This window comes from Barbus barbus, assembly GCF_936440315.1.
Source record: "Barbus barbus genome assembly, chromosome: 34".
Taxonomy (NCBI): Eukaryota; Metazoa; Chordata; class Actinopteri; order Cypriniformes; family Cyprinidae; genus Barbus; species Barbus barbus.
In genome coordinates, this window is record NC_136762.1 from 13,897,423 (window position 1) to 13,910,967 (window position 13,545).

Sequence of the window (13,545 nt, forward strand, 5' to 3'; positions counted from 1 at the left end):
TTAACTAACCAGTCAGTATTATTAACAAATATTTTCTCATATCTGTTAAATAATGAATGGTTATTAGAATGATCCACAAAAAAACTAAAATTAATAGGACTTAAAAAGTTAAAAAGCAAGCTGTAAACTAAGAGAGCTGTGACAACGCCTACTGCTCCATGCCGCCATCTTGTTCATATTGTATATGTTGCCCTTGGGTTCTATTTTTAAAAGACATGGAGTTTTTTTTCACTGTTTTGCCGACGATACTCAGGTATACTTTCCTTTGCGGAAGCACGATAAGAGTTCAATTAGTTCGCTACTAAACTGCCTGCATGAAGTCAAATTATGGATGCCAGCAAACTTTTTAAGTTTAAATGAAACCAAGACTGTAATCTTGTTCGGAAACTCCGAGTCCCAAGTCTTTTCTGATTTGGGAAACTTGGGTCCTTTCCAGAAATCAGTGGTTAAGAATCTGGGGGTTCAGTTTGATGTATCTCTGAAATTTGATAAACAGATCAAGTCAGTGGTTAAGCCCTACTTTTTTCACTTAAGATAGCCAAGGTAAAACCGTTTCTGTCACCCAGCAATTTTGAAAAGCTTATTCATGCTTTTATTTTTGTTAGACTGGATTATTGTAACTCTTTATATGCAGGTGTGAGCAAATCATCAATATCTCGCTTACAGCTAGTGCAGAATGCTGCTGCTAGATTAATGATGGGTGTCCGTAAACATCAGCATATAACACCTATTTTAGCCACTTTACATTGGCTGCCGGTCCACCACAGGGTCAATTTTAAATGAATTGTTTTAGTATACAAAGTCCTACACAATCGGGCACCCTCTTATTTAACAGATCATACTTGTTCATAAACCTCAAAGGAATCTAAGGTCATCTAATCAGATGATCTTGGTTGTCCCCAGGTCAAGGTTAAAGCTGTGTGGTGATCGGGCATTCTCAGGGGTGGCTCCAAAGCTTTGGAATAGTTTGCCGTTACGTCTTAGACTCCATTGGGGTCTTTTAAGAGAAATTTGAAACTGTATTTATTAGAACTAGTTTTTGGCTGATCACACTGAGCTTTCAATATTGGGGTTCGTTGTTTTACCTGTTTATTTTATTTTATTTTTCTTTTGTCCTATTTATCTTTCTGTGATATGGTCCTCTTTTTATTAGTTGTTACTGTACAGCACATTGGTCAACCTTGTGTTGTTTTAATTGTGCTATATAAATAAATAAAACAAAACAAACAAATAAATCATTAAGCCATTTTAACTTTGTCACTTCTGTACAAAATACAAGTCCATCCATAATGCGTCTTACTATTTAACTCTATTCAAACTGTAACTTCTTTTTGTAAACTGTTATATGAAAACACATTTGTGCTTTCATGAAATAACGCCTTTGGTTTGATATTGTGCTATATAATGCAGTTTCATTTATACATTTTTAAGTGGGCCTATTCTATTCTATTCTATTCTATTCTATTCTATTCTATTCTATTCTATTCTATTCTATTCTATTCTATTCTATTCTACCCCTACACTACACTTTATCTGTATTACTGCATAAATGTTAACAGCATAGTGGTCAGATCTTCATTAACTAAATAAAGAGAACCCAATTAAATTTATCCACTAATTTATTCCACTAATTTATCAAACAAAATGATCCAGAAGTAATATTCTATTCTATTCTATTCTATTCTATTCTATTCTATTCTATTCTATTCTATTCTATTCTATTCTATTCTATTCTATTCCAGTTTAGACTATGGAATGAAGAATGCATTTCAAGAATACAACCAAACTAATTGGTAAAACTTTGGTAACTTGAAATAGATCTCATACACAATTTTACTTTGATACATAAAGTTATGTAAAATGTGACCAAATGAATTTGCATCTCTTGTTTTTTTGTCAGCAGAGCACCACCACACTCTCCTCCAGGTGTGCAAACATTACCTGAGGTCTCCAGAGCATAGCTGTCAACATCACACTCACAAACTACAGCCAGCAACCTATTACTTTGACGAAATACTGCCCTTACTTCAAACTGAGCTCTGAAACTAAAAATGAGCATCTCAAAAGGGATTTGACTTGGTGGGTCATGTGAGGGAATAAACCATGTCAAATTGATTCTCGACTTTAGTCCCACAGGAAATTTTCAGCCTATTTTCAAATACATATTCCTTGGTTTGTCTCGTAATTAGTTCTCAGCAGTAGATCATTGGATGGATGATCAGATTACAGGCTCTCCAAATCTGTTTTTCATCCACTAATGGTAGACAGTTCAAATAAAGTCAATTTAGAAACTATTTAAAAAGCCAACTAAAAGCCTCATTATCGAGAACAATAGCATTTATAATGACCGTTGATAAATATAGAAAGCACTGATTTAGACTTCAGGCTCCATCGCCTGAATAAATATCAGGTCAAGCTATTGCTCATGTGCTTAGATTGCAAGTCAGAATATATATGTCATATACTTCAGGAGACACCTCCCCATGTCTCTCAGCCAAACAGCAGTAAATGTATTATTATGAGAAAACAATCAATATTGTACAATATATAATGTTTACTGACCCTAGAAAGTTTGTGAACCCCTACACTTTCTCTGTATTACTGCAAACATTTTACCAGCATAGTGATCAGATCTTACCAGTTAAATGATCATTTTATTTATTTTATTAATTTATAGAACAGTCCTTCTGAAAAAATATAGCACCAACATTTTGGTTTAAATGATCATTTCTGGCTTGTTGTTGTTATTGGCGATAAGCCAATTCACATGGAATCAAATATCTTAATATGAATATTACAAATATTAATATCAATATTATATACGTTTTTTTTCAAAATCTACAAGTAAATTCAAGCATCACAATATAATACAATATAAATATACGATACTACAAACATTATATTCACTTTGAGATTTGCTAAAGATTACATTTAAAAGTGTTATTAAATTATAGATTTTTTTATTTACATTTTTTTGTCTGAAAATTAACCTTAAGGGTTAGGTCATCTAAATATGAAAATAGGTGATAAACAAAAATATACTATCAAGCAATATCTAATGTTGGCCAATATGTATATAAATCCTGAAACTGAAACACAACAGAAAATCCAGCAGCAATAATTCAACACTCAACACACTAGTCTTGAAGCAGAAGATTTCTTTTTAATGGTTTTGAAATGGCAAAATTTCCGAATTTTGAAACCCGACCACAAGCCAACAGAAATGTTGTGGAAGAACTTGAACGAAGAAGTTTATGCAGGGAAGCCTGACAACATCACTGAATTGAAGCAGTGTTTGAAGATGAATGGGGCAAATTCCTTCAGGCTGATGTGAAACTTATGCAGAAATTTCTTAAGGGTTCACAAAGTAGTTTCCAGCAAAACACCTGCATAATGCTGATATTATAATAATATGTTCACTTTAAAAATGTTGGTGAGTATTTTAGCTAAATACAGCGTTTCATGTGCAGTAGCAGACAGTGTGGCATACAGGGCGCAGCCCACTAGGTTCCTCCCTCTCATATCTCTTCACTTCAGGCGCTCTCAGTGCAAACATCTGCTATCTGATGATCTACAGGAGACTTCAGATCTCCGGCGCACTCAATCTCCTCGCATCAAATGTCGGATCAGGGAGACATGACCCTCCGTTATATCGCGCTCTTGATTGCGGGACTGAGCGTCCTCACGTGCAAAAGTAAGTCAAAGTTTCAATTGAAAATGACAGAATCAGGTTCACAGTCAACGGGAAAGTTTATGCCAGGAATAGTGTGATATAAACTGTGTCATTCATTCTTGTGCAAAAGTGCGAGATGCTTTCCTCATTCATAGGAAATGAATGAGAACATTGTAGATGTAATGCATTTTCATTATAAAGGCTGAACACAATTCATGCTGCATGTGGTGATACTAGCTCAACTCTTCAAATTGTGTAGGCTACTTAGTATGATTGTAATTAATTCTAACGTTTTTAAAGCAAAATCACTTCTTCAGATCATTATAAGGTTATACTATAAATGTTAAGTTTGTAAACCAATCACAAGAAAGTATTCAAGGACATTTTAACGTAAAAACCAGCACCCCACATGCAGAATAAGATTAAAAGAATTGTGCTTTCAGATATTTCTAAGTTCTTTAGTGATCTTGATTCATCTTGATTTTTTTTTTCATGAGTTAAATGTAATGATCTTTAAAAGCCACTTTAATTTATTTATTAATTTTGAAATGTATTATGATTATTATTAAACTATTTTCAATTTAGATTTTTGTTTTGAACATTTTGACACTTTCATAATTCTGTAATAAAAAAATTCTTTAATTTAGTAGACAAAGGCAAAAACAGGGTTATAAACACTGTAAATATATTTTTTGGAGTACGTTTTACAACAAAATGCTGTTTCAGTTTCTCTGCTTCAGATCTTCATGTTTATTTAATGTGTTGCTTGCTTATACTTTGGAATTATTTGTAAAATGTACTAGCAATTGTTTGAGTGAAAACTGTTTCAACATAAAAGGTTTTTCAGTGTGGGTAAAACAGCATTATTGTAGCATTGTGTATAATCGAAGGATTATTCTTATGTTCATTGTCAGGGGATGTTCTTAACTGGAGGAGCTTCAGTCAGAACACTGAAAGGAGTTGTGTTGAGGACACAGTAGCAGGTTTATCTTTCTCTTCACAGACCACGGGACCGTGGTTAGATAACATTAGTGTTTTTAAGACTGTTATGAAGCACTGGATCATAACTTGCAGATGTGTTTTGTAATCATGTTGAATATCTAATGGATTGGCCTACTACTTTAGCACATTATTGTATGATTAGACATGAGGATTGACAAGGAAGGAACTGCATCTCCACCAATGGCATTTTCTTTGTTCAGAAGCATCTGTTGACTGACATGCGAGTTCATAATCAGACATTGTTTCCATTCACCCTTTGATCTCCACATCTGTGTTGAGCTTCCTCACCGTTTCTTCATTTTTCCTTATTCTTTTGCGTAATTATCCCCCTTTCCGTTGACCACCATTCATGCTTTTCCTTATTGTATACTGACCTCCTGTTTCAGCCCCTGCTTTTTTCCGTCTCCTTTCCTGCATCTTTCTAGTTCTGACCTAATCTGTAGTAGCTCAGTACATCCTTCCGCATTTCTGAGAATATGAGTCACAAACTGCTCTAATCATATAGGTGCTTTAACTTATTAGGGTTTTAGTGTATTTTTGAGTATATACCAAAAACCTTTACCAAATACCAAAAATAGACTCTGGAATGCACTAAAACACTTTTTTTCAGTTTAGGACATTCGTAACAGCTTACATGATTGTTTTTTATATAAAAAAAACAAGGGCCAAAAAAGATCAGTTGCCTAATATAAATGGATTTGGTCTGTTTTGGGGAATTAGATTTTTATCTATGTAATATTATCCAGAACTGTTCCTAGTAATTGGGTTTAAATGCACACCACTATTCAGGATGTCTAGCCTAAAGTTAGGGCCATTTTAGAGATAAATATGTTGATTAGCAATATTGTTCTCCTTCCCCACGGTCACATTTCTAAAGCGATTAGGACTACTTTGTATGAACACGTTCTCATATGTGGTGTGTGTTAGGGTTTTGCAGCTGTCTTGTTTTACTGTGTCAGATTTTGTGGGTTTGAACATGGCCTGTGTGAAGTGCACGCAGTGAACAAAGCTTCTGTGAGTGGAGCCGCTTTTATGTGCATGGTATGAAGACCCTCTCTGAGTCATTGAAAGACTTAAAACACTTGGATCTCAACATTTTAGATGATAAAAGAAACAAAGTGTCTTTCTGGACACCATCTAATTTAGGGTTAAAGGCCATTTTCGATCTCAGGATTATGTCAAAGATGATGTGTGTTTACTCTTACAAAGGCATGTAGTGAAACAGTAAAGGTCTTTGTATGTAGTTGTACATAAATGTATATAATGAAGTAAGCATCTTTAAAGCATGCAGCAGTGCTACTGTTGAAATAGTCTTTAAAGTGTTGCCTATTAATGTAGCCTACTCATATGTAAAACAGCTGTGTAAGTAGAGTTAGAATACATTTAAATTGTTGTTATCTGTTAAATCTCTTGAGATTGAAACAGATGCGTTTATTTATGCTGGTGGTAGTAAAAGTACTAGTCAACATGAGACTTGTTGCACTACTTGGGAAAAACAATGTTTTTCGTTTTATATAAAATATGAAATTGTGAAACCAGAATCTACACAAAGAACACAAAAACATTTCTTATTCTAATCAATGTTGAAAACAGTTGTGCTGTTTTTAAAAACTGTGAAACATTTTGAAGGATTTTTTTGATGAAAGTTCAATAGAAACTTGATTCTGATTGACTTGTCGCGCTCTTCACCTTGACCCATGGCAATGTTATCTGTTTATCCGGATAACTGAACACAGCATTACTTTCGTATCTCTTGTATTACTCACATCTCTTTTCTCATTCAAACCAATTAAGATTATATAATCATTTTAGCTCAAATCGACATTTCATACCCCCATATTTATTAATTTTGGTGATTAGCCATGTAATTCACTCCATACTTAATAACATTTACAACTTCAATATAATATGTTTGTTCCAAACTGAATTTACAGGGCAGTCTTTAGAGCATTATTTTATTTGTTTCACAGTCTGTGAAGTTGAAAAATTAACTGTGGCATAGGAAAGACCACTTCATATAGGACCGCACCCTCCAAGCTTTTTGAGCTTGGATTCCTGGCTTAAAGTCACTTTCCCTTTTCAGAATGAGCATACAGTCAAACCTTGTGCAAGAACCAATCAGAGAGAATCATTCTGAAGCACATGTCATGAGTGATAATTGCTGCATGCCTTGCATTCAGTGTGTGCTACAGTACAGTGAGTCTGCAGTGTTTGTTGTTGATGAGAGGCATTCTGGGTCTGAGCCCTGGTTTATTTGAGTGATGGATAGCAGCTGACTGTCCATTAGTGTTCAATCACTGTGCACGACTGAGAGTCATTTCCCCTTCATGCTGCTCTCTGTCTCTGCTCAGACCTAGAGCTTCTCCAGTGTGGCCTCTTTGCCACTCTGTTTTCAGGAATAATCTGCATGCTTATAATGCCTGGAATATGCATGGCTTTTTTTGTTCTATGCATATCATTCCTCTAAATATCTGTCCTTATAACAGAAGAATAATCCTGCTCCTGCGTATGATATTCTGTGTCTATCAGTGTTTTATAAATATGTGTCTGTGTAATGCAGTATTGTTGAGATTAGGCTGACAGTATCCAGATCTCTGCAAGCGGAAAAAAGCCCTGCACTCTTGTTAAACTATTGCTATAAACTGAAGTTAGGCATGTTTTGGGGAAAAGTCTTTATTGCATTGACATGTTGCTTTCCCATTATTTTGAAATTATTTTGTTTTAATGAGGAGATGTAATTTATTTTCAGTGTTATTTTTATGTTTAAATATCTATAATAATTACTAGTAAACCATTCATAGGTTGAACTCCCTTTCTTTGTCTGAGCAATGGCAGCCAGGTTACCCAGGTATAGTATTCTGGAAATCTGTTTAAAAATAGTATTTATTTTTGGTGACGTTAATGGCACGAAATGTAAATACCTAGGCCTACATGTTGTACTTGCTGTACTTCTGTCAAGAGCATTGATTTATCTAAAAACAGTAAGTAAGCAGACTTTATGAACTTTGCCATGGCTTTTAAATCTCAAAGTTTTTGTAAAGGCATGGTGCTTATAAGCTCGCAAAAGTGTTGACCATTAATGCAATACTTTCATTTCCCAGAAAGAGCATAAAACTGCTTCAGAGGGAGTGAGTGCATATGACTGAGTGAGCGAGATAGAACAGATAAAGATAATTATGACTTTTTCCTAACGATGGTAGATGCTATTACACTCTGTAAGTGACTAGTGAGATAAGAGGCTCCACAATTCTTTTGCAGCTGGATTTATTAATGTTTGATTCCTTACAGTTTAGTAATTTCCTTAGTCAAAAAGTATGTATTTTTCCTAATTCTATTTCTCCGTCGGATACGGTATATTTGATAATATTTCAAACACTGCAAAAGTTTTTAATTTGAAATTAGGAATATGTGTTTATGAAAACATATTAAAATTGCATTGTACACTTTAAAGAATTAAAGCAAATGTTAATTACATGATGATCAAGGAAATCAGATATTGTTGGATTTTTGGATATCATATGAGCTGTGTGTAGGATTTTCCAGAATTAAATATTATCATTAGCATTTATTCAGGATATCAAATATAATATAAAAAAAAAAATACAAAATACTGATCTGTATGTTTGTTACCCAAAATCAGTTTATCGTTTAAATTAAAATAACTAGAACTAACTAGAAGAAAAAAACCCAAAAAACTATTTGCTAGTGTGCTACAAAAAAGACTTTATTCAAGTTATATTCTGTAAAACAAATCTTAATATTTATGCAGTTTATCTTTCAAACTTTATCTTGTTTTAAGGATGTTTACTCAAAAACAAGACAAAAATACTGATTGAGATTTGTTTGCAGTACAGCTAAAGCTGTTTAATGTCACCAAACCTGACTTCAGATCTCTGGACACGCTCTCATACTGCGTTCACTTTTCTGCACGTGGGTCCCAGCAAACAGCTGCCCACACCTGGCATTCTAACAATCACAGAACGTGCTTAAGTTCAGGTTTCAGACTGCGAGTCCTGCCCACCCCCACAACAGCAGCTTTCCTGCTAGGTTACAGCAATGAGCCATATGATTCACTCTGATTGCTCAAACACAGAGTCTGCCTGTGAGTGGCTGTGATATTACCTTTTATGACCAGCACATACTAATCGGTACAGTCAACTTTTGGGAATGTGGCTGATAATGAATGGTCACGCTCATTATACATAGCTCTGGATCACATAACCTGCAGAGGTTAGTCCTGTAATAGAGACCGTCAATCACTGTATACTTCGATGAATAGATCATAGAACACTTTTCTTTATGGATTATTAGAGAATAGCTCTCATTAGTGGAGTGTTATTTTTTACATCTTCAGAGTAGCAATGGAATGTCCCACTGTAATTGTCACCTCTTTTTTAGTAGTTTTGAGAATTTAGTAGCAGCCTATAAATTAACAAAGAAACCAAAATTGTGAAGTTAGATATAGAAATATAATTTTTGATAACTTTGTGGCAGCACTGAAATATTTCCTGGTGGAAGAGGACGCTACATGTGGGCTGGGCAGTTCGTGTGAAGGTAAACCTCTATATGTTTGCATTTGAGATCTTTAGAACAGGCAAGTTTTAGCCCTGGATTTCAACATGATGGTGCTATATTTTGAGAACTGCTTCATTACCAACAAATCTGTGAAGTTTTGCAGTTGTTCAAGGTTAATTAAACAGTAAAATTCTTGTGAAAAAGAACATAAACCAGCGTTCAAAGTTTGGGGACTGTAAGTAAGATATTTATTTATTTAATTACATTTTTTGAAAGAAGCGCATTATGCTCACCAAGGCTGCATTTATATGCTCAAAATGCAGGAAATACTGTAATATTGTGAAATATTATTACAATTTAAAATAGCAGTTTTAATGTTAATATATTTTAAAGTTTAGTGTATTTCTGCGATGGTAAAGCTGAAATTTCAGCTGCCGTTACTCCAGTCTTTATCTTTATGTGTTGTCAATGTTGAAAACACAATATTTTTGTGGACATCATGATACTTTTTCAGGATTCTTTGAGAAAGTTCAAAATATAAAATCTTTCACTTTACTTTCACACCAATTTAATTGATGCTTGCTATATAAAAGTATTAATTTATTGAAAAAAAAAAAATTCTCACTGACTTTTAAACGCTATATATAAAAGCATTATATAAATGCATTCTAGTGTGTTGTGTTATAAACAGTGTATCCCGGTTCATCATTTGAAATTCTATGAGACATTTTGTGCATGATAAACATAAACATAAATGAATGTAAAGGCAGTCTCTGTCTTAGTTCAACACACTTTAACTTTGCATTATTGATAACCTGACTGAAGACAGATGAAAGACAGGTATCTTCTGTCATTTACGTCTTTGAATCTGAAGACACTAACCGTTCCTTTCAACAAAGATTGGAGGGTTTAAGAAGCGACTTGTTCCATCTGCAGACCTTTCTTAAAGGGATAGTTCACACAAATATTAAAATTATGTCCTTAGGTTGTTTTAAACTCATATGATTTCATTTCATCTGTGGAAAATGAGAAGTTTAGCAGAATATCCAAGCTGCTGTCTTCCATGCGAGGTCATGGTATTCACAGCCAACCATTAAATCATGATACAACATGATAAACAAAGTCAAGTGGGTTTCGAACGACAGCAAATGATAAAAAAAGAAAATAACGTAACTTCTCTGGTTTCAACCCAAAAATAATTCCCAGTTTAATTTGTCCTCCAGAACATTTGCTTTACTTTGACATGAGATGCATAATGGTTAGAGGAAACAGTATTGTGGTCTGAAGATAGAACTCCTCAATTTCCAAAATTCGGTTGGGCCTGCAGGCCTGCCCGCTGGGAACTCAGAAGGCCTGAATGCGGCTCTTGTTCTGGAGATCTGGAGGCTGCGTCGAGGCCTCAGAGGAACTGCACTCTGCTCAGCTCTGGCCATGTGCCACAGTCTAACTGCTTCTAACATGCTGCAACTCCTGGCTACTTTAACCCAATAAGAACAAATCAAACTACAGCTTTCTGCTTAAGTACATCTAAATGTGCAGCAATATGTATGATTATAATGTTGTATATGAGTATAAAAAGACTGAATGCTTATGTGCTGTGGGAAAAATCAGTTTACAGCTGTTCTGTTTGCTCGACTTACACAATGAATGGGTTACAGTTCATGTGTTTGCAGTGGTTTGTCATTTTAAATGGATCTGAGTTGTATTAATGGATAATGTATGCAGATGTGGGGTAAAATCAAATAATTCACGCCACTTAGGTCAGTGATTTGACACTTGTGGGTGGCGTAGTACTGCAGGGCATGATACGTCATTGTAGTTGTACATCAGTCTTAAGTTTGTTTGGAGTTCATTCAGAATATTTTGCTGGCAAGTAATATTTTAAAATATATACTTTAGAAATCTAAATATTTTCAGGGCACGGCCGAATGATTTTAAACAGAACCGCAGTGCAGTTTTGCAGAACATCAGTTTGTCAGCATACAAATCCCGAGCCCAAACTATTTTTATGTTTGTAAATCATGTTCTGTTGAATTTGCTGTCTGAGAATCACTGTAAGCTTGGAGCCAGATTTTAACAGCCTTGGTTTAATGCTCAATATGAAGGCTGCATGGTGGCAGTTAAGTAAACTGGCATTGTGATTGGCCTCATTTTTGTGGTTTTCTGAAACTATTTAGCATTTATGTGCTCTTAAAATAAAGTTCTGGATCATCTTGTGCAGGAGATTGAGATGGAAATTATGAGTTGTGGATGGTAAAGCCAGAGGGTGATTGTCCTCTGAATAGGGGTACTGTCTTTCAATAGCCCTTAAAATGTGAAACACACACAACTGGATATTTTATTACAAACAATCACATGGCAATAAATCAAGAATTGAAACCTAGAGAGCTGCCTAGTAAGGAACCTAACAACTGATCAAATTAGAAAGCCCTGCATAGGCAACACTATGTGAGAGACTCTACTTTTAGTTTCCATAGTTTGACATTATAATTTTGCTAAACTAACAGTAGATCGTAGAGTAAGAATAAAAATACAGACTGGGTAAAATGATCAATTTTGATTATACTGACAATTTAAGCTAGACCCACATAGCACAAGCGGATTGAAAGATGAATGGATGGATGGATGAAACTTTTGATCAATACTTGTCAGTATGGAATGGAAAAAAGTTCCTAATCCACAATTATAACGTTGCAATGGATTTCAGAATTGGCTTTTCATCTGCACAAATGATGTGTGACATGCTAAATTGGGGTCTCCGAGGACCTTTCTAGAAACCATACTGTTCTTTTATGTTTTTATCTTGTTATGCATTTTTTTTAAAACTTTTTTGTGACTTATTTTTAGTCAGGCCATGGATCTCCTGATTAAGTGTCTAGCTGATGATTTATATGTATTGGATTTTGTTTTATTATTATTTTGTCATGCATTTAGCATTTTTGACAAATGGGTGGGAAAATGTTACAAATCACAAATTGATAGATTAATTGAGTCTTGATTATCAGTAAAAATCATTATTATTTACTGAAATAATATACTGTCGTGTCTGTACGATTGTGTTCATAAACAGTTTCAGTAACACTTTAGAATAGGGAACACTTATTCACTATTAACTACAACTTTTGCCTCAATAAATTCCTAATTTGCTGCTTATTAATAGTTAGTAAGGTAGTTGTTAAGTTTAGGTATTGGGTAGGATTAGGGATGTAGAATAAGGTCATGTAGAATAAGCCATTAATATGTGCTACTAATTAATGACTAATATTCTAGTAATATGCATGCTAATAAACAACTAGTTAAGAGACCCTAAAATAAAGTGTTACCACAGTTTCTTAATCTAAGAACCAACTCACACCATTAGATGAGCCTGAAGTTGACTGCTGTCAGATCGCTCAAACAGAGCAATGGTTTAAATCCACAGTGTTTACACTCTTCTGAGAAATCAGACTATGAATGGCTTACTTATAGTTATGCCTCACATTAAACTGGGTAGGAGAAAGTGTTTTAAAATTTAAAAATTAATTGCCACAGCAGTTCTGACATCATCTTGATGAAAGACAGAAATTCTTTTAAGTTTTTATTTGATTAGACACAAGACGGATAAACATATTAGTAAGAAATGGAGAAAAGCAGACAGCTATGGAGGATTTCAGGCTCAAACACCCTCATAGTGCCCACATGAAAAGCTCAGCCATGTGATCTGATTTTTGAAACAGATCCCTATCTGTCTCTGATAGCAGGCCAAATATAAGTCAGAAGTGTTGATTTATATGCTGTGGCTTGCTATTATAATCAGAAATCTTACTGTTTTTTTTGCCAACATCTGTGATTACTTTGTAGCTTTTAGTCCATGGTCGTTAGCATATCTATATATCCTAAAAGTTGATTGACAGTGATTTTTAAGCATTTACAGTAGGGCTGAATTGTCGATTATTCCCTTGAGATTGTAATTGCGATTATTAATAACGATTATATTGAACAGATTTATGCCATTGTTTGAAGCTGCATGCCATATTTTTATATAATATATATAAGGCTGAAAACACTCTTCCTGAACTTTTATTGCTTTTCTATAGCATTGAGCCTCAAATGTCAACTATACATTGGTTTGGTTTCTTCTTTAAACAAAAAAAGGTAAAATTATGCGTGGTATAATAATGTTATACTAATAGTAAAAGAAAAAAAAGAAAAAATGGTTTACTATAGCTGTATATTTTATTTACAATTAAACAGAAGAAATTTCAAATTACAGCAACATTTTACAGTACAATTTATATGATCAGGGCTCCAGACTAACATTCGAGAGCAGTGGCACCAGCACCTGATTTGGTAGCACTGAACATGTAATATTACAC

General features: G+C 34.3%; 1 protein-coding gene across 4 annotated transcripts in view; it reads left to right on the forward strand.

Annotated features, from left to right (window-relative positions):
* Positions 1-3,468: 3,468 nt before the first annotated feature.
* LOC306854439 (cell surface glycoprotein MUC18-like) overlaps positions 3,469-13,545 on the forward strand; it is a 36,257-nt gene continuing 26,180 nt past the window's right edge. For 2 of the 4 annotated variants that reach the window (XM_079392425.1, XM_079392424.1), the window contains exon 1: positions 3,514-3,694. In XM_079392425.1, coding sequence (XP_079248551.1) covers positions 3,619-3,694 — 76 coding nt within the window. In that variant the 5' untranslated portion in view covers positions 3,514-3,618. Of the gene's footprint in view, positions 3,695-8,902; positions 9,230-13,545 lie in introns of those variants that run through there. The other 2 variants (XM_079392423.1, XM_079392426.1) reach the window with 2 other exon arrangements.